Genomic DNA, 21,867 nt, shown 5'->3' with positions numbered 1-21,867 from the left:
CAATTGACTTCACTGGTAAACTATTTATGACCAGCCACAACTATTTGAAATAAAGCTGTTTATTGGGAAACATTAACACACAAGAGCAGTGGAGGAAACGGAAAGGTGTTAACTCTTCCAATAATGTCCTAGAAAGTGCACAGAGACTTGAGAGATGACAAACACACCCACAGTTTACTAACACAAATTTATGTATATGTAATTATTTCCTTGGGAGAAACCAGTTAATAATTTCTAACAGCTCCCTGAGTTCAGAAGCATCTCAAATGCCAGATGCTTTTTTAATTGATGTAAGATCCAATGGTCAAATTCCAGACTCACTCCAAACACCTCACTCTGTTCTCACTAGAAAAACAGTTTCTCCTTCTGGAATGCGTTTGGGAAATTAAGACGTAAAGTGTTTTGAACCTTGAAACACAACTCTGGTTTTGTTAATTGTAAACATTGGTTTGATTTTCTGTATTTTAACTATCTGCTCTGTCAAAAACTATCAGTGTGTACCTTGTGATAATCAATTAGGATCTAAGCCTGTAGGTTTTCATGTGGGATTGGGCAGGAAAATAATTCCAACAGTTCATTATTAATGCATTACAGTAAGCATTTATTCTGATTTTAATTTTTCCAAGACTGTGATGAAAAGCAGTCTATATGTACACTCCACCCCACACTGCATGGCCTTTATTTCTGCCTTTCAAAAGAGACTTCTCAGACTTGGGTAGAGATTAGTCATTCTTCCTTACGACCCATTCCTGCAGAACCACTTATGCTCTTCCTATTCTTTGGATTTAAAAATAGCCCTTCTGTTTTGATCATTTGGGTTGATGACCATAAAACTTGTTTGAAAGCGAGAACTGAGAGGTTTCTGCTCTGGAGCCAAATCCCTGGAATGGTGGACTACATTATCAGTTACAGAGCTGAGGAAGCAAGTGTGCTGTATCAGATGGTGCAAAACTTGCAGAAATTTGTTATTCTAAGTGAAGAAATGCTCAGGCTCTGCGCAGCTAAAGAATAAAGATTTGGTCTGTGCCAAGAAACCTAATCTCATCCTATCTACAATGTTGATGTTTTTTGTTTTACCTGTTGTAACTTACTGGTCTCTCATCCTGTGATGCCTTGCTTACAACTAATTTTAATGAGACAAACCATCCCCCTTCAAACAGTGGAGCTAACTCTGGTAAAAACAGAGCACACAGATGAAGGATTGATCCCCTAGATCAAAAGCTCCATGGGGCAAGGACTGTAATTTCTGCTGAGTGCCTTATGCAAACACTTCTTTTCCCCTCTGCATTATCAAATGTCTTCCACCTACCTTATGCAATTTCTTCCTCTGTCTTAATGATAATAGCTTACATTATATAGTACCTTTTATCCAGAAGAATCCCAAATGCTTTGCAGCCCACGGACAAGGATTATCTCGCCCACTACCAGAACTCAGCTAGGTCGAGGCTCAATGGTGTCACTTTTACACTAGATATCACACTGCAATCAAAGGGATTTTTTAAAAAGCTTATATTACTCATGATTAGCACCTTGGACCAGTTACTTGATTTTTTTTTTTTTTTTTTAAAAGATCCCAGAACTGCAATAGTCTCAGCAGAAAGCGGAGCCAACAGATTGATAGAATAAAGATCACCATGTGACTGACGTGGTAGAAACATGCATTGAGCTAAGGGCAGGACTGTTTACCACCACAACTTCTCTAGCACAAAGTACTGGCAAGAGCTGGTGCCTGCTAGATGTGCTCAGTGCCTCTTCTCCACAAAATGCACACCCCCCTCCCAACATGCCAAGTTTCATTCTTCACCATTTTCCTTCCCTACTTACTGTGCTGAGTTCATACCTGAATGCACAGCTCTCCATCCAAGTACACTTACAAAACAAAAAAACTGCCTTTCCTTTCAAAGGCATTCTTTATTCAAGGTGACAGGCAGGGAGAATCAGTTATGCGACCAAAACCAGTAGTGATTTGAGAATATTATATATTATATACAAAAAAGGAATAATGTAAGTGACCATTCGGATAGTTCCTTAGTGCTGGCAGAAGACAGTGCTGCTTCCAGTGAAAAAGTAATGTTCCAGAATGGAAAAACTAAATTCAGAACGTAATTTGCTAAATATGTATGTGCAGGTTGCTAAATGAGGAATTTTAAAGGGCTTATTTCCCACCCATAAGCTATTTTACTTTGTGTTATATAACTTGCTAAGGCCTTTAATTGGTAATAGCCCTGGAGTAGATTTCAGCAAACTGTCAAAAGCATTTGAAAGATGAAGCAAATTCACTTGTTTTATTTCTTATATTAAAAACATACATAGAAATGAACATTAAACTCTTCTCTTCGAGATACAACTTGGCTCAACTGAAGTCTACAGGAGATGCAAACTAGGTTATTGCAACTGAAAAAAGGCAGTTCAAGATTGACCTGCACAACAGTTTAAGTCTGTGAAGCCACCCCCACAACTCCCCACTTTGTTCATACAATCCAGCATGGTAATCCACAGCAAAGTGAGCTCACAACTCACTATGGACCAGAAAAGGGAGCAAACAAATGTGGCTCAAAACCCCCATCATTACTAAAGTGCTGACTTCAGTATGAGACTAAATCCTGGCTATATTGATTTTTGGCAGATGGGTGAAAGAACCTTGCAATTCTTAAGTTTTTAGAGCATTTGTACTTGGAACAGTATATTTGTGTGTGAAAAATATGTGAAAAGATTCCGTTAACATTTAAAATTAAATTTTAAATTAACTAACAAATAAAAGGTAGTTTAACTGAATCTTATCTTTAAGAAATTTCTCTTCATACTATAAATTTAACACTGGCAAGATAATGCACTGTGCCTTTTTACAAACAAAAATAACTCAGCTGTTTGGGATTACGTATTTTTACACCAATATAGCAACAGTGTGCTAAGATGTGGTATGTAGGATGAAACAGCAGTATGTGTGTTTTCACATGCTGCCATCTTATCTTTACAGTGACACAGCCATGTGCCATAGGGCCTATATAGCTTTTAATGGATAATGGGTGTTCACCCCTGACTAAAATTCTCAGAGAAAGGAGTCCAGCTGTAGCTCAAAAGTTTCTGCAAGGGTTTCTGCCTGATCGTTCAAGGACTAGATTAACTATGACCTGAATTAACAAATCCAGATTAGGTTTTATTTGATAATCATGCACCTCATCTCTCAGTTTGCAAAATCAAGGAGCAATACAGAAGGGAAGAAAAAGACCAGTTTGTTTTATGAACACTGTAACAAAGTATTTGTGCTTGGTATTTGGCTTGTTTTAAGTCATAGGTGGGCATGTTGGACAAGACACTATCTCACAAGCCAGATACAGATGATGTAATTTGACCTCCACATTCTACAACCTGATACTGGAGGTTGTGTATCACTTCTTTGCTGTGCATTCAAGTGCTGCATCACAAGCCAGAGATCACTCGCTCCTGCATGCCATATCTAAACAGAACTCATCCTTCTCCAGCACTGCATATAATCTGCTGGCTTTTTGTCCCATTTATCTCCAGCCTAGTCCTTCCATTTTCATAAAATTTTTGCATCCATGAGACTCAGATCCATAAATCTAAACATCAAACTAAACAATGAGTTGTTAATTTAGTTTTTCTGTTACGTCTCTTTTCTAATACCTCATGTCTATTCATCCTATTTAGCTGGCAGAAGCTGCAGAGCAGACTGCCTTCTGTGCTATGTTTGTGTGGCCACTAGTTAGCACCAAAGTCTGCTCACCATCAGCTTTCCAGCAAAGACCGGTAGGATTTGGCTGGATATCAAGCAACCTTTAAGAAAACACCACCAGCAACTTTAACATTGACTTTTTTAGCTCACAAGTGTGATCTGCTAAGAGCTTGATTATTCCTAAACTGGTTAAATTACAATGCTAAATATACACAATAGGCCACAGGCAGTTTCACAGCCAAAAACAGAAATAAGAAACTTACTTCAATGCTGAAGTACCCTCTGTCCACATAGTCCCCCAAGAAGAGATACCGCGTGTTGGCAGGAGAACCTCCCACTTCAAACAGTTTCATCAAGTCAAAGAACTGACCATGGATGTCTCCACAAACTGGAAGAGAAAAAGAACAATATTCTGATTAACCACGCAAAGTTCATCCTAGGCACATGCATTCTGAAGTCACTGTCTTACAAGAAAGGTGTTATGACAATTTCGTGCATCATCCTCTAGTTAAACAACCAGTGAGATGTGGCAGCTGCTCATCAGAAGCTGTTTTCTATGCCATCCATCCATATAAGTGTGTGCAAAAGGCTACCCAGTAATTAAAGGAGAGCCATCAGGCAAATCTGACTTCTATTTTCATAGGTACCTGTCCATTCCTCCTACTGCCCAGCAAAGTACACAATACTGGCAATAGTAAGACAAACCAAAGTTGTACTGAAAAAGATAACATGTTCAAGCAAAGTTGCTCATTCTTTTGACATCATTCTGCTGTGTCAAAACCTACTTTGTTTTGCCTTGCTTTGTTTCCTCTACCCAAGGGAGGAAGAGAACTTCTCCCCCCACCCCTCCACTTTAGGGCCAAGGCCAGGCCTTTCTGGCAATGATCCTTAACAAAGAAAATGTTAACAGCCTTGACTCTTACTGAGGTCAGTTTAGACTGGTTCTCTCTTCAGTGACTCAAAAAAATTATCTGATTTTCAAGGCTGTTGAAGGCTGTTTATGAAGAAACTGAGTAAACCAAGGATCCAAGATAGACCTTATCTTGCAACAACAGCACAGCTTCTTGATAACTGTTAGCACGAAATTCAGTAGACTTAAGATTCTCTCTCTGCTGTAATGGTTGTGTTCCATCACAGATAATTAGACCTCACATTTATAACATGGCATGGAGAAGCTGAAGTCACATCTCCACGTAGATATAAGAGGACAATATAGAACAGCTGTAACACCAAACCAAACAAACTCACAGTGCAAAGAGTGTTCATAACTTACTTTCACCTCAGTGCAGTGCAACATTATATTTTTTACTTGTATCACTTTTCTCTGAAGGCATATGCTAAAAATAGGATCAATATAATATTGTCATTATATCAAAAAACTAGAACCAAAAACCAACCCCCCAATCAAACCAGTGAATCACATACATTCCCCCACACCCTGTGTACAGAAACACACACGAATGTCCCAGTCACTGCTTTCATGAATATTTATGCTAAATTGGTGACACAATTCATGAGTGCTGGCTAGCTGAAAATTCTTCTGTAATAGTAACAGGGTATTTCCCCCATAAAATTGCAATACAGTACTCTTGTCACCACTTTGTTACATTGAATAATTTCCTTTTCCTAGTTGGTCCTCCTCCCTCTAAAAGTTACAGATGATAACCTTAATATTGAAAGCCATCAACAGTTAAGAATTTCTATCTTAAAATAATATCTACCATTAATTAATTATGCAAAATAAATACTATTTAAATCCTCAAGTGGTGTATCAACACCTCTGTTTCCCCACAAAAAAAAATTGTACCACATTGAAAATTTGTTTTAGCATTTTTATTTGAACACATTAATCTACCAAACCAATACACACTGCTTGCCTGTACTCCTCTGCATGGACACTGTGGGAAGATTAAGAACACGTGTCGCATATTGATGGCCAAGCAATCTGCTCTCCCAATTTATACCAGAAGAGCTTTTAGTTATATAACTGTACTGCTCTCCCAATTACCGCCCGCCCCCATCTGCAACAAATGCAACAACCTGACATTTTTTTAAAATGGATTTAACTTCTGCTCTTTCACTAAAGCACAAGGAAACAAGCTGCTTTTTGGTCTGCGGTGGTTTTGTTTGGTTTGTTGTTTTTTGTTGGTTTTTTTTAATGCGGGTTTGTGTGAACAGGAAAATACATTGAGGCTGTTACGGAGAAACCAGGAAGGTCAGAGCACTTTCTTCAAGTAGCTGTATGTCCCTGAATTTGTGACAAGTCAGAAAAGCAGACAGCAAACTAGTGAAGAGGACAGAAATAAAATGTTCAGAACCCTGCAATCCCACAACTTGCAAAATTCTGAATTGGACCTCAGAGTCAATACTCAATGGATACTCCAGGCACTTTGCACACAGCAGCCTACTCTTTCTATACTTGACAACAGATGCAGAAACGTATCCAGGAAAAAAAAAAAAAAAAAAAAGGAAATCTAAAAAGCCCTCGGACCCAAACCTTGCCAAGCAATTAAAGTAGTTCCAAAAGAGAAGCTTAAAATCAGCAGGTAACAGCAGTGGGAGGAAAAGACGACACTCAACTATCAGAGATTTAATTTAGAATGGTCAGATCCCAGAATTCCTACTGAAAGACTTACAGTTAATCCAATTAGTATCTTGCCTGACACAGCACAAAATAGCTTAAGGAACTTATATTTTCCAGGTCTGAGTTTATAGACCTGAACCATCCAATTTTGTACATATACAGGACTATACTCCATTTATAGATTGAAAGCAACTGCTTCTAAAGCTATAGTTCTGCCACCTTTCTTTTCCAACTTCTAGGAGTCTCAAACCTGGAAAATATCCCAGGCAGTTGGATTAATATTTACTTTTCATTAGGTAGGAGCAGAAGAGATCCAGCATTATATGTCTATTCATGAAGTCTGAAACATCCATCAACCATTAACTCTGCCATCCCTTTCACAGCTTGTCTCGCAGCTTCTCATCACTAACAAAGAACCTTGCAGCACTGTCCCACCAAAAGCCTTCTCCCTTTGTACTATAAACAAAAGTTTTGAAAGCACACCAATTATCCTACATTAATGTATACTCTCATACAATCATTACCCTTGGAGCTGCCACTCCTTTAAATTTTGCCAAAAATGTTCTTTTTTGTACTTGAACTTTGGTACTGGAGCACTTGCTATAGAACAACAGGATATGAACAGTTTTCCATCAAATAGCATGAAAATAAAAAAGTGCAGTGAGGCAGGAAATTCAATTCTTAATGACAAACTCCAGGATTTAAAGTATGAACACAGGGAAAATAAAACACAGTTTGTATGTGTGTGGGTTTAACATAAAGAGCAGTTGTGTTTGTACAAAACAAATTTGTCAAAAAAGAGGAACACCAGGTAGTATGGCTCTATTAGAAATTCAGGTATTTTCCTATATCACTGGTTTCCCAAAAGTGCCATCAAGTCACAGCCTTTTTACACTCATCAATTTACGATACCAAAATAATCTGACAGCATACTGTTACCCTTAAAAGACTGCTTAATTTTATTTAGTGCTTTTCAACTGACTTACCATTTACAGGGATCAGTTCAGGCACCAGACTTACTGCCCATGAACTGGTCTAACTGAGCCTGTCCATAGTGTCCACCTACCTAGACTCTCTGGGTGGCAGGCTTCAGAACTACATAGAATGCCATGTAAATAAAGGGGTTTTTAGCTGTTGTAAATGGTTCTCTTATTGAATTCATTAGTGCAATCAGAAGGTTTAGGGAACACTGGTTGGTTGTGGACCCCTTAGAAATTGATCTCTGTTGAGGACGTTTTCAGGGGAGATGTGAGTCGCTCCAAAATTTTCAAGTTCACAGGACTGTCCACACACTTCCTGAGAAATCATGCTTGTAAGCAGCAACTTCTGCTTGTTGAGATGATGAGTCTTTTGATACACTACACCCCCTTACACTGTAACACCAGAATTTTCCCAGTGTAACTCTCTCTAAAATACCATTTTATTATAAAAACAGAAATTGGACATGGGAGAGAGAAGGAAGAAGTTTTTTCATTTGTAGAAATTGTCACCCTAATACAAATAAAATTATGTTTCTGATGGCTTCACTGTGAGGATCTCCCTCTGATTTATGATGAAGGAACAAACAATATTGAACAGGAACCACTGAAAGAAGACCAAAGCGCTAGCTTATTTACAGAAGACAGTGGCACAGCAGTGATTTAGATTGCAATGACTTACAGGCACAAATAAAAAGTCTGAAAATGCTCTTCAGATACCTTCCTTCAGATGACTAAATGTTCTTCACTACACACAAACTCTGTCCAGAGACTGTGTGGTTTCCCACTCCAGATGGATATTAGGAACGAAATTTATATTCATAGTCCATGAAACACTATGTCAATTAAAAAAATTTCTATCCACAACAGTTAGGATAAGCTGCACGTATTTTCTCATTTATCTTGTATATACTTAATTGGTGTAACACTATAGTCTGATATTGAATACCATTAGTATTTCAAGTGCATTTACATTCCATGTATCATAAGATTATATTCCCATCTGCAAACATTACCAGGGATTAGGAGCAGATACACAACACTCCATCAGCGGCTTCAGAAGCCCATCTGCAAACTCATACATGTTATGACAACAATAATGAAGCAAATACACCTTTTAAAGAATAAACTAACAGTGTGTAGGGAATATTATTAATCACTTGACAACTTGTTCTTTACATTCTCAAAGCTAGGGATGTCTTGGCACTGAGCTCCAAGAGGTTGTGCTACAGCAAACCAGCATGCAATACTGTTAAATCTGAAGGAGAAAAACACCCTCATGAGTTACACTGCAAAACGCAGACTGCAAGTTCCAAAGGGGTTTGCTTTGTACAGCATTGGGGAAGTGCTTACCACACCACTAGTTAGCACAGGCTTCCAAGAGCTCACTGTTTTCCAGAGACACCCAGTACTTGCAAAGCCTTACTCACAAAGGGACCTGCACCTGTCTGAGCTGTCTCGTGGATGCTCATTTGTCCAGGTCTACAGGATAGGATGGTAAAGAGGCTGCAAACCCCAATGGGAAGTATCACCCAATCATTTATCCAGGAAAGCAGATTGGAGCAATGAAAAGTTACTAAAGGCTGAATGAAGAAGCCAAGTGAGGAAGCAGTACTTACAAGCAACAGTAGACACACAAAGGCAAAAAGCAAAGACAACTAGATGAACTTCTGCAGCTTGGCTTCCTTAGCCAAACAATAAATATGAGGGGAAACACCTGCAAGAGCTACTTGCATGAAATTCTCAGGAGCTTAAAGAAAAACTACTGCATTGCTCCTGAAGGGCTCAACTATTAACCAGAAGGCTCTCACTTTCCTCAAGATTTAGGAACAAAGTCACACAAGTGTCACATGTATTTGATTACATAATTTTTCATCTTGAATGAGCTTTGTTTCCAAGTGTATGAGTTTGAGGAACATTATATATTGCCACAGCAGCATGAAATGCTCAAAAAGCCAGAATTTTTGTTCCATGCCTTTTTAGTTTTTTTTTTTTTTTTTTTAATTGTTAAAGATTGGGCACTTTTCTAGCTCACTTTTTAGAGAACAAGGAGGAAGTACAAAACAAAAGAAGAAACTACAGAAGTTTTTATTTGTAGCTGCTCACTAAAGCTGTACTCAAGACAAACTCAGTGACTAAGTTACATACATTGTTTTATAGTCATGCAGTTCTGTTTATAAGTGAGATATTTAAAGAACTTGCATTCTTCATGATTTATTCAAACTGAAGTCAGAATCATTAGGCAGCTTGCTAGGTAACTTTTCCTAAGAAAACATCTACTAGACTCAACGTAATAGGCTTTCATATGCATGTTTGTTATTGTAAGTGTATTTAACAACACAGCTCTGTATTTCCAAAAGAAGCATGATCTCATTCATATTCATATCTCATCATCTAGCACAACTATAATAGGCTTTCACCTATCTTTTCCCCTTCAATCTTTGCATGCAAACTGACAAATGTATACCACCAGAGTGAACTGGCATTACCAAAAAACTGCAATTACATATTTTCATAGAGGCTTGCTTCACCAAAGATAAGGCCAGAAATCATCAGCCATATACAAAGGAAACCACAAATGGACCATCAATGCCACATTTGACGATGTTGTTTTGTTGCTGAATTTCCTTCTTTGTATTGTGGAAAAAGGGGAAAACAGAAATATCTTGGGAAAAGGTGCTTTGTGCAATACAGGGGACACTACACTGTGTTCTGTTCTGCCAGCACTTGTAATGCTAGTGTCTGTAAAGATCAACCCACGCTCACTCCTTGTAACAGGAGTTAATTTTCTCCCACCCTCCCCTGAAGGCTAGAACAAATTAATGACACTTGATTTGAAGAGGTAGAGTGAAAAAGAATAGGAAAGGGTAAAGATATCAGAAAAGACCTGCAGGACAACAGGCATTAAAGTTCTATGGTGAAGGAGGAAGCAAAAATAAACATGCAGCAGCAAGTCCTTCAAGATGTTAAGGCTACCAAAATATCTTCAGCACAAAGTTTTTAAAAATAGCTTCACAGGATTACTTTTTGTATCACAAAATTATTCGCAGTGTCTCAAAACAAAATAAAATGTATATAAGCCTGGCCAGCAGAGGAGCACCTTCATATATATAAGAGATACCAGAAGCAAGAGAGTCTCAGGAAACAGCTTTCAGCAAGTACTGTAAAACCTACACTGGCAGAGAAAAATCCCTTCCCTACACTCTCCTGACCTATCTGGAATTTTTCAGGAGAGTAAATGGGTACCACAGCAGTGAGATGCCAGATAAAAACTTTCCATTCCAGGTCAAAGCAACATAGCAGACTTGTAGTAGAAACAGGACAGTGAGCTAGTTAGTATTTTACAGATTTTTTCCAAGATCAACAGGGAAAGGTGCTCTCATCACATATACTACAAGATGCTGAATCAGGTCACAGGAAGAAAGATAAAAGGAGACGGGAGTAAAACAGCATTCACCCCCATACACATCAAAGAAACTCGTTCTTCTGTCACCTTCCAAGGTCAGCACTGCCCCTGGGCATCCTCCATAGGAAATGGAAAAGCAAATGAGCCATCATTATCTCCTGTTAACGCACCCTCAGTGTCAGGGAGCAACCTATCTAACAAATAACACCATCAGAAGGATTACTTGTAAGGGAAAGTTCTTCATTAGTTTACGGGTAAGGATTTCCAGATTATATTCTTAGATCACGGTTAGCTATAGCAATAGGGAAATTTTCTTTGCCCTAGTTTTACAGATGTAAAAAACAAAGGCCTGGGAAACTTTAATAATTTATAAAGTCATGAGTATGGTCTGTAGGAAGACAAGGATAGCCAGAGAGGGAACAAACATATCCTCATATCACTCCATTCAATTCAATGCACCAGAAGAAGAGAGCCCTTTCCATGAGGAAGGAAGGTCCTCCACAAGAAGCAGCCCAGTCTGGCTTTACATGTGATGCTCCAAATTAAATTTAGGGAAGGTGAAACAAGGCAAAATGGGAAAAGGGATTTAGAAGAAGATAAGTTCAAATATGCTCAGCTCTGCAGAAAAAAGAAGTGTGAAATTCAATGTTGTGTTTTATTCTGGGAATAGATTTTTCTTTGCCTAGATTGGACCATAATATTGTCTGTCTGTATAACATACCAGTCCATGATTAGATTTCCTCTGTTATATCTTTCTCACAAGTTTGATTGAAGAGACCTCCATTAGATTTTTGCTATACAATGTTTTTCCAGAGTTAGGAACTTGCCATTAGAAGTAGTACACAGCCAGTCCTTCACAATTTAATGTGATAATTTTGTTGATTATTTAATTCAACTCTTAGGATCAGGTTTCTTTACAGTTACAATTTCTCTCAGCAGTGCAATTTTCATCCTCAGTAAAGTTAAAACAAAGACACTGGGATTACATGGATATACCAATAATCATCAAAAGCCCAAAGAAGCCCTCAGTATTTACAAAGGTTTGGTGGATACTATCCTTGTTTGCTCTTCTTACTGTAGAATTTTAGAGCAGTATTACCCTCAAAGACAGCAATCCAATTACCTTCCTAGCACCCAACAATTTACAAGATTTTATGGGTAGCAGCATTAATATATTGAGCTTCAGTGAAGGAATGTCTAGCATCTAAAAACCTAACTACAAAAACCAGACATTCGTGTTGGCTTGTAACATATATTTGACATTTTCACCCAAGGATAACATTGTTGTTGCAGTTTTCCCATCCTTTCCCACTGCAGACCTGCTTCATGCTCCACTGCACCCCCACTAGCTGTTTTACTAAGAATCAGAAGCATTACTCTATGACAAAAAAGCATCCTCAGCACAACAATTTGTTATATCAGTAGAAAACAAACATTTGCTTGACACAAATGCATTTGCTCATTACCTTTGGATCTATAGTACTCTGCCTGGATTGGCTAGAAAAAAGACGGTAAGGGAAAATAAATATTCTATTTCTCAAATTCCTAGGCTCTTAATACACAACTGGCAGTATTGACATAGATACTTGCATGCATCCTGAGTGGAATGAGCCAGCATGATTAGCTTCAAGGAAATTCTGTGAAGTTCAGCATCTGGGCTTAACAGTTGATATCCACAGCCGTGAGCAAAAAGAACCAGCAGTGAAGGCCTACTGAGCTTTAACCTCATGTCTTTAATGGGCTTGAGCTATTATTTTAATCTAACCTTTCCGTACTACAGGTGTTCATGTGCTAGTGTATGGGTAGTGGGTTAAGGAAAACAAATAATGTCCAAGTTTCCCATTTCTAGCTCAAGCCATGTAAGTTTACTTTTTAAAACTGAAAAAATCTAAATTTCATAACCAAAGCCTTATACAAATTTAATTCTCAGTAAAAATTTATTAACCTTTGAGGAAGTGCTTTGAAGAGGAAGCTCTCCATGGTAATTTATGTCCTGGTAAAAGCTCATATGATAACTAGTCAGAGAAGACAGTGCAAGGAGGAGTTGACCACATTAACTTCCTCCTGCTGAAACCATATACCTAAACATGTTCTTGAGTAGATGTTTATAAATTCACATGGTGATCCTAAATCAACATGAATCAGAGAATGTTTTGGGCTGGAAGGAACCTTGACAATCATCCAGTTCCAGAAAAAACCCACTATCACTTAATGACAACTATGAAAATGAACACAAGTCACACTGATTAACAGAATAGCCTTAAATATGTTTCTTTGCATGATTTGCTATTAGGCATATAATAAGTGCATGCAATTTAGCCAGGACTCTGGGTAGCATCAGGGGTGACACCCAGCCAGATTTGGGCTAGCTCCTGCACAATACTCCTCAAGCAAATTAACTAGTCTCTCCCACTATGTCAAGAATCATATTCCCAGTGGCTGGCTGAGGAGGGAAAAAACCCAAAAAACAGTCAGAGGAGAGGAGGAACAGGTCGGTAGCAAACAGCCACCAACCACATTACATGCAGTAAGTTGTTCTGGTAAGTAATGGAGTACTGCTATTCAGAAACAGAGGCAAGAAGAAAAGGCCACCATCAAAAAATAGCTTGCAAAGATAATATCAGGTAAAAAAAAATAAATATTAAAACCAGAAAAAATCTAATACACTGAATTGGCTTTTATAGCACTCTTCTGGTCTGTAGTGTATCAATAATCTCAAATAATACATTCTTTCAGGTTTCTAATATAGAGTTATCAGATACATTTTTAATAATAACAGACCAAACTTTACAAGGGGAAGTATATAAATGTTTCATGCCTTGTCTTACCAGTCACCCAAACAGGATTTCATCGGCATTCAGTTAAATTTGATATATGAATTAAGTACACGTGAAATAAGCATGTAAGTATTTCTGTCCAAGCATCTCCACCATCTTACTTTTTGCACTTAATGGATACAGGCCTCCACTGCTTAAATCAGCCTCAGCTGAAAAAAATATACACATGCAATTAATGAAAGCAGTATATATACAGCCTGAAAACACCCCCAGCTACAGTTCCATATGATAAAAATAATCTTACAGATTTAGGATTTTAATAAGGAGTAATAGGTATAGATATCAAATAAACTCAGGTTAGCTTTTTATAGTGCAAGGATGAGATTTTCAGGAAGTTCAGAGGATCTAGCTACAGAGTTCATTAATTCTGATGGAAGCAATACGACTACTTCTTCCACAGCACTTCCCAAATTATCTCGTTTCAAAGACGATGGAACACCATAATCCTGGACATATACATACTCTAAATATGAAACAATGTTTGTGACCTTATGAAATTTTGTTTTTAAATATAATGTGCATCCATTTAAATTCAGCTAGTATAATAAAGGTTAGTACCTGAAAATACAATGCATTTCCTCTTAAAGCAACAACATGAATAAGGATGCTTTCAAGAGAAAATACAAGACATGAGACCAGCATCTGACTCCCTCAAACACCAGGTCTTCCCTGAGAGAGTAATTTCAACACTAAACATAAAAGCAGCAAATTTCATCAGCAGGACCTAACAGTGTCACACACCAGAAGAAACAATTACCATCCTTTTATGTAAAACTATGCAAATTTTCTGACAAATATTTGCATAAACCTCCTCCAATACAGGTTCTTCCAAAATACAACACTGCAGGTGTGCGTTACTGACAGTAGAATAGCCATGCCTGTATGGCTGTACCAGAAGACTGCTGTACCAGTCTGAAATGGAGCTTTGTATCTGATGGGATTTTAAAGATATGGGTTACGCTTCTCTTTAACACTCTGTCTTTGCATGCTACTGCTCTGGTTACTGTTGTAATACTCAAGACAGAATGTGTTTGGGACAACTTGCTGCTAAGCAATGCCAATTTTCTTCCTGCTTACTTAGGCTTTGACTTCTGGGAACTTCAAAGAGTTTGGTTTTGCTCCACTCAGTTAACACAACCTTGTCTTCTGTGGTTACAGACCTTCTGTTAGAGGGATTTCCAAACTGCTATGGAGCAGATAAATTAGTTCCTTCCTAAATTTGCATTTTGTAAAGTCGTACTAACCAAGGAAAATCTATTTAATAAGTAAATCAGTATTTTATTTGAGTTGCAAGTAAAGTTTCTTGGCTATTCTCAAAATACTAGCAAATACCCACTGAACTCTCTTGAGTTTCGCCTGTCTATATTAACACCGTAGCTCATACTCTTCTATCAGTATTGGGACAGTATAAACAGTCTAAACTTTAAGTCCACATACTTCAGGTAGAAAGTCCAATCTCTTACATCTGTTAGTTTTGATGATGAGGTGGCAGAAAAAAAAAAATACAGACAAGAAAAAAGTCTTTTTCTCTTTTCACATTTGTCAGTTGTTTTTTTTTAATAATTGAAATCACTTCTGAAACTACGAGCCTTGTGCTTGCTATTCTTCAGAGGCTGGTGGGTGAACCACTAGAGATACAAGCATAAAACTCCAGCTCTCTAAGTCTAAGGGGTTTAAGGGGCAGAGTACTGCTAAATTATTATTATTTCCAGTGCAAAAAGGCCAATCTATATTTTAGCAGAGGATGCTTATTGTTCAGAACCTTACTGGGCTAGTATCAGCTGTACTTCCACAACACACTGAGGTAACCAGATCTATGATCATTACTTTAGGCCACAATGCACATACTCCTTTGAATATTATATGCAACACTGTCCTGTCAGAGCATACAGCAAAATAACGCTTTAATGGGCCACTAAAAATGACCATTGCCTTGGCTGTATTCCATGCAAGTTGGGTACTGGTGATATTTTTTTAACAAAACACTATGTTCATGCAGTGACTGAAGAAGCTGAGTCTTTCTTTCAGAAGAACTTTAGTCTTTAACTCTCTAGCTCTGCAAAATGACTCATTTTTCAGAAAGAACATTGTCTACTTTTGGCTAAGATAAAATACATTATTTTAATACATTCCAGAAAATGTTCTTTCCAGCTACAACTACTACAACACTAACCTCAAATCCAGCCACAGCTTACTTTTGTCTTGAAGAAAAAAGAAGAAAAAAATAGTAAAAAAAAAATAAATGTCCTTTTCATTCTATTAAAACAATTGCATTTATTTTTCTCATCTCTCTATTTCTTTAGCATGTGTTTTCTGCAGCTTTGAATTCAGCTCACAGCTGTAGAAGACAAGGATCACAAAAACATTTACAGAGAAAAATTATTTGGCAAAAGGAACCACTTGGAAATTCTCACAGTGATAGAGTATTTATTTTACTTGAAACTCTCTACTTAGAGTATTATTCATCTCCTCATTAATACCAAATTTCAGAGAATAATGCCACTTTCTACCACCTTTTACAGGCTGTGAGGTTCCAACCCATGTAGGGTGTCTTGGGTTGGAAGAGAGCTCTAAAGGTCATCTAGTCCAACCTCCCTACATTAAGCAGGGACATCTCTGACTAGAAGAGACTGCTCAGAGCCCCATCAAGCCTGACCTTGAATGTCTCCAGGGATGGAATCTCCACCACCTCTCTACACAAGCCATTCCAGTGATCCAGCACCCTCACCTTAAAGAACTTCTTCCTAATGTCTAACCCAACCTAAATCTACCCTTTCCTAGCTTAAAACCATTACCCCTTGTCCTACTGTTACATGCCCTTGTGAACAGCTCTTCCCCAGCCTTCTAATAGGCTCCTTTCAGGTATTGGAAGGTTGCTGTAAGGTCTCCCCAGAGTCTTCTCCAGGCTGAACAACTCCAGCTCCCTCTTCCTGTCTTCCTAAGAGAGCTGCTTCAGCCCTCTGATCATTTCCACTGCCCTCTTCTGGACACGCTCCAACAGGTCCACATCTTCATGAGGGAATTTATATTATTGCTTTCATGCATATTGCTGGCTGTTTTGTTCCTTGCATGCAAACAGGAGATCTCATTCCCAAGAACATGCTGCCTTGATTGTATGACAAAATTTTTTGCCCTTGTTATAGATTCCTTTACAAAGCACAGATTGCTGCTGCTCCTTTCTATTGGTTAGTACGAGTGATGGGTGAAACTTGGTTCTCAGCAGTCCAGCAAGTCAAGGGAAACTGTTCTCTGATGGATTTGTTACTGTCAAGTGAAAAATGTGTGCTCAGATAAAACACACACTATTTGCACTTCAGTGACTTTTCAGGCTGCTTGCTGCTCCCTCTGGATTCCAACAGCAGGGTTATTTGAAGTGAATGCAAGGCAGAAACCTTATAGGTACATAAAAATACTAAAATTCTAATATATTCATATGTTTGTTAAAGCTTGCCTGTGCTTTACTGAAACTGCAGAAATTGCTTGGCAGTCTCTTTTTTAGCCTCCTATATCTGGCCAAGTAATAAAAAAATACCTTCTGGATCATAACCCTGTATTTATTACACCCAAAAGTTTTCATGTACTCTAAAATTTTTAAAACCCATGCTTTCATTGAAAACTTTATGTTATTTTGTTGTATATATTTCAAATAAAAATATTTCAATTACTGAACTTTATAGAGAAAATTCATTAATGACCTTCAGCTGACAAAGGTCTGTATCCTGTAAATAGCCTGTTAGAAAGCTGAAAAGCATGTGACCCTGACTAAAGAAAAACACCCCACATCAATAGAGGCTTCTTATAAAAAAGCAAGACAAATCATCATGACTAAAAATATGAGTCAGTGCAGATAGGATCTTATCTTGAGAAAACATACAAGTAAGGTAATCAGGTTTCAGAAGATCATCACCCACAAAATAAAGGAATTGTGGGTCTGTCTTTTCAGTCTCCAAGAGAAGCAAGGATATCTATACATCATAAGAAGTAGAAAACTGTGAAAAAACACTACTCAAAAAGAATGGGCTGCCAACCCACTTTTCTCCTTTTTCATGCAGTCTCATAAAACAACCAATTCTAGAATGTAATCCAAAAATCTTATTTCTCTTCACTCAAAAGAATGCAAGTAGACTGAGGAAATATTTGGGGTTTTCCAACAAAGGAAGTAAAAAGCTATATAACAAAAAGACAGTTAGGTATAAAAATACTGATAGGGAGGATAAGGATAGGTTTCTGGAATAGCATCTTACCATGACTGCTGAAAGTGAAATTCATCTCTACAACTATTACTAAGAAGAGACAAAGTCACCTTTCATAGATGTTAGTCCTTTGTTCAAGAACTGTTAAAAGTCTAACAGACCATTTTAAGAACTAAATACATTATAAAAGTTCACTTCAACCACCTGTTCAGCTCATTTAAAAGACTCACTGAAACTGGACCACAGATCTAAAAGGCAGGAGCTGTTTTAACAATTACAATTAGATAAGTGGGGATTAGAATCTTACTGTGGACCCCATTACTGTAATTTATTCCATCAAGGACTGACAAATTAAGTATACACACCCACAGGGGATCTCGGGGTCTGGGTGGGGTGTAGAAAATCCTCTTTAAAAGTAGGAAGAGTGCTGTCCCTCCCAGGCTGAGCAAAGAGCAGCTTTCAGTCCTGACCTTCAGCAGGGCAGGACTCAGGACTTTCTTTGAGCCCCTCTTGTTGATCTACCCTGACTAACACACAGCAGTAATGAGGCAATTAAAAAAACAAAGCTACAACAGACTTCTGCAGTCTAGCAAGGTTGCTGCACCAGGCTGAAGTAATGCAGAAGTAAAGTAAGCAGTTTTCACTTTTTTCTCCCCTATAAAATTTGTTACAATAAAGTTCTAGTACAGGTATTCATATATATGCTAAAAAAAACCTGTTTAACTTGAATGTTCTTAGTGAGCCATCAGTAGCATAGGCAAATAATAAGAATCAGCTGTGATTTGGATTGGATCAACCATTATTATTCACTGTACTCCTTGTCTTAGGATTGTTCCTTGGCTGGCTAGTATATAACTGAATATAAACAACTATCTTATATAAAATTATGTCAACTACAGAACATATTTTTTTCCATTTAAAGAAATTGGTGGGCAATTTATACCCAAGAAACTTATTAGTATTCAGCAGTCCCTTCACAATAAAGTCTTTATCCACTTAAAAAATGACTCACATAGATCTCATTTACAGACTATTGTCTCTCCAGGAAAAAAAAACAGCCCTAGAAATATTTGCAAAAGAAGAAAAAGTACTCCAATAAACACTTCCTGCTTGTTTTCTGGGTCGTGAATTTGGTATTCAAGGTTAGTTAACGTGATTATCTTACTTGTCTTTCTTTAATCGTGGTGTCCTTTCAGGCATAGAGGATGATGTTGTGAAACATCTAGAGAGTTTCACATCCTTGAACAGGTATTACAAGATACAGTCATTCAGAGCTGGACTAACCCTGTCTTCTTTCTGTAGATTATTTCTATTATTGATCTGTGGGATGAATTGATACCTGACTAGACAAAATGCTTTCTCAGATTCAGGTTCTGTCTCTATCAGAGGTTTTTATTAGCCGCCTACAAGAACAGTATTCCTGCGAAGTTGCTTTTTAAGTTAAAGGGTAAAGAAACAGCATTTAAGGTAACTTCTCAGTGGACTGCAGGACTGCTTTGCTTTCGAAGACAGCCCTTGAACATGGATGCTCTAATGATCTAGGCTCATTAGTCAGAAAGATACAAATCGTTACTACAGCAGGAAACAGACTGCAACATTTAAAACTCCATTAGTGACAATGCAAGTAAGTGGTAGGCTGCAAAACTCTGCTTTTCTGTTGAATAAAGGAATTTAATAGAACAATTAGCGCCAGCCTCTTTTGCTACTTTAGTTTGCTGGGAAATGAGGAAATATTTCTCTGTTGTAAATTGCAACAGTAAAAAAGTTTATTGTTAACTTAAAAGGCCATTTCTATTCCCTGTAGCCTCACTTGAGTTTTTCATCTTTCTTCTGTACAGTATTCTAATAATCATTACAGGCTGATGCAGTTTTTTGAGTTGCTAACCAGCATGAAGTAATTTTGTCAGTATTTGTGAAAACCAGAAAGTTATTCCACATGAGAGTGCATCTTGGTTTTCAAAATGCATTTTAATTCAGTAGGCTTCTAGAAACTGAAAATTCACATTTTGGAATTGCTGAAGGATACATTCCTCAAACCAGAGAAATTGTGTAAGTGAAGGGAGAAGAGAGGAAAGTGCAAGGTGCAAGAGGAGCACCTTATCATAGAATCACAGAATCATTAAGGTTGGAAGGGACCTAAAAGATCATCAAGTTCCAACCCCCCTGCCATGAGCAGGGAACCCTACCACTAGATCAGATTGCACAAAACCTTGTCCAACCTGGCCTTAAAAACCTCCAGGGATGGGGCATCAACAAACTCCCTGGGCAACCCATTCCAGTTCCTAACCTAAATCTCCCCTCTCTCAGTTTAAAACCATGACCCCTTGTCCTATCACTATCTTCTCTGATGAAAAGCCCCTCCCCAGCTTTCCTGTAGCCCCACTTCAGCTACTGGAAGGCCACTATAAGGTCTCCCTGGAGCCTTCTCTTCTCTAGGCTGAACAGCCCCAACTCTCTCAGCCTGCCTTCATAGCAGAGGTGCTCCAGGCCCTCTCCAACAGGTTCATATCTTTCTTGTGCTGAGGGCACCAGAACTGTGCACAGTATTCCAGGAGGGGTCTCACCAGAGCAGAGGGGCAGAGTCACCTCCCTGGCCCTGCTGGCCACACTTCTTTTGATGCAGCCCAGGATGCAGTTGGCTCTCTGGGCTGCCAGCACACACTGGAGACTCATGTCGAGCTTCTCATCTACTACCACCCTCAAGTCCTTCTCCTCAGGACTGCTCTCCAGCCATTCTTCCCCCAGCCTGTATTTGTGTCTGGGGTTGTGCCAACTCAGGTGCAGGACCTTGCACTTGGCCTTGTTGAACTTCATGAGTTTGGCACTGGCCCACCTCTCCAGCCTATCAAGGTTCCTCTGGATGGTGTTCCTTCCCTCTAGGGTGTCAACCACAGCACGCAGCATGGTATCATCAGCAAATTTGCTGAGGATACACTCAATCTCACTGTCCATGTCTCCAACAAAGATGTTAAACAGCACTGGTCCCAATACTGACCCCTGAGGGACACCACTCATCACCTGCCTCCATTTGGACATTGAACCATTGACCAGAACTCTCTGGGTGTGGCCATCCAGCCAATCTCTTATCTGCCATCTGTCCATCTGTCAAATCCATGCCTTGTCAGTTTGGAGACCAGGATGTCATGTGGGACAGTGTGAAATGCCTTGCACAAATCCAGGTAGATGACATCAGTTGCTCTGCCACCATCCACCATCTCTGTAGCCTTGTTGTAAAAGGCCACCAGATTGGTCAGGCATCACTTGCCCTTAGTGAAGCCATGTTGGCTGTCACCAATCACTTATTTACTTTCCATGTGCCTTAGCAGACTTTCCAGGAGGATCTGTTCCATGACCTTGCCAGGCACAGAGGTGAAACCAACCAGCCTGTAGTTCCCTGGGTCTTCCTTTTTCCCCTTTTTAAAAACACAGGCTGTGTTCTCTTTTTTCCAATCAGCAGGAACCTCATCAGGCTGCCATGACCTCTCAAATATGATAAACAGAGGCTTAGCAATTTCATCCACCAGCTCCCTCAGGACCCGTGGGTGAATCCCATCAGGTCCCATAGATTTTATGCACCTTCAGGTTTTTTAGATGGTCACGAACCTGCTCTACACCTAGGGTGGGGTGTAATTCATTCCCCCAGTCCCTGCTGCCACCTTCTGTGGCCTTTGTGTTGAGGTTGGAGCAGTTGCCAGAGAAGACTGAAGCAAGAACTCACTGAGGACCTCAGCCTTCTCAATATCCTGTGTTGCTACCTTGCCCGTTTCCTTTAGGAGAGGGCCTACACTCTCCAGGATGTCCTTTTCTCCCCAGCATACCTAAAGAAGCTTTTCTTATTGTTCTTAACATCCCTGGCAAGATCGAATTCTAGCAGGGATTTGGCTCTCCTAACCTGATCTCTAGCTGCTCAGACAACCTCTCTATAATCCTCCCAGGATACCTGCCCTAGCTTCCACCCCCTGTATGCTTCCTTGTTACGTGTGAGCTTTTCTAGGAGCTGCTTGCTCATCTGTGCCGGCCTCTTGAAGTTTCTGCTTGACTTCCTCTTAGTTGGGATGCAACGCTCTTGGGCCTGGAGAAGGTGATCCTTAAACATCAGCCAGCTTTTGTGGGCCCCTCTACCCTCCAGGATGTTATCCCAAGACACTCTCTTGAGCAGATCCCTGAAGAGGCTGA

General features: G+C 39.0%; 1 protein-coding gene across 2 annotated transcripts in view; it reads right to left on the bottom strand.

Annotated features, from left to right (window-relative positions):
- The window catches only part of PPP3CA (protein phosphatase 3 catalytic subunit alpha), a 187,944-nt gene that overhangs the window by 50,125 nt on the left and 115,952 nt on the right, over positions 1 to 21,867 (bottom strand). For both annotated transcript variants that reach the window (XM_051617943.1, XM_051617944.1), the window contains exon 3: positions 3,958 to 4,082. In XM_051617943.1, coding sequence (XP_051473903.1) covers positions 3,958 to 4,082 — 125 coding nt within the window. The remainder of the gene's footprint in view (positions 1 to 3,957; positions 4,083 to 21,867) is intronic.

Source organism: Apus apus, chromosome 4, assembly GCF_020740795.1.
Source record: "Apus apus isolate bApuApu2 chromosome 4, bApuApu2.pri.cur, whole genome shotgun sequence".
NCBI lineage: Eukaryota > Metazoa > Chordata > Aves > Apodiformes > Apodidae > Apus > Apus apus.
The sequence above is the reverse complement of the archived record's forward strand: the minus strand, read 5'-3'. Positions and strand labels throughout refer to the sequence as shown.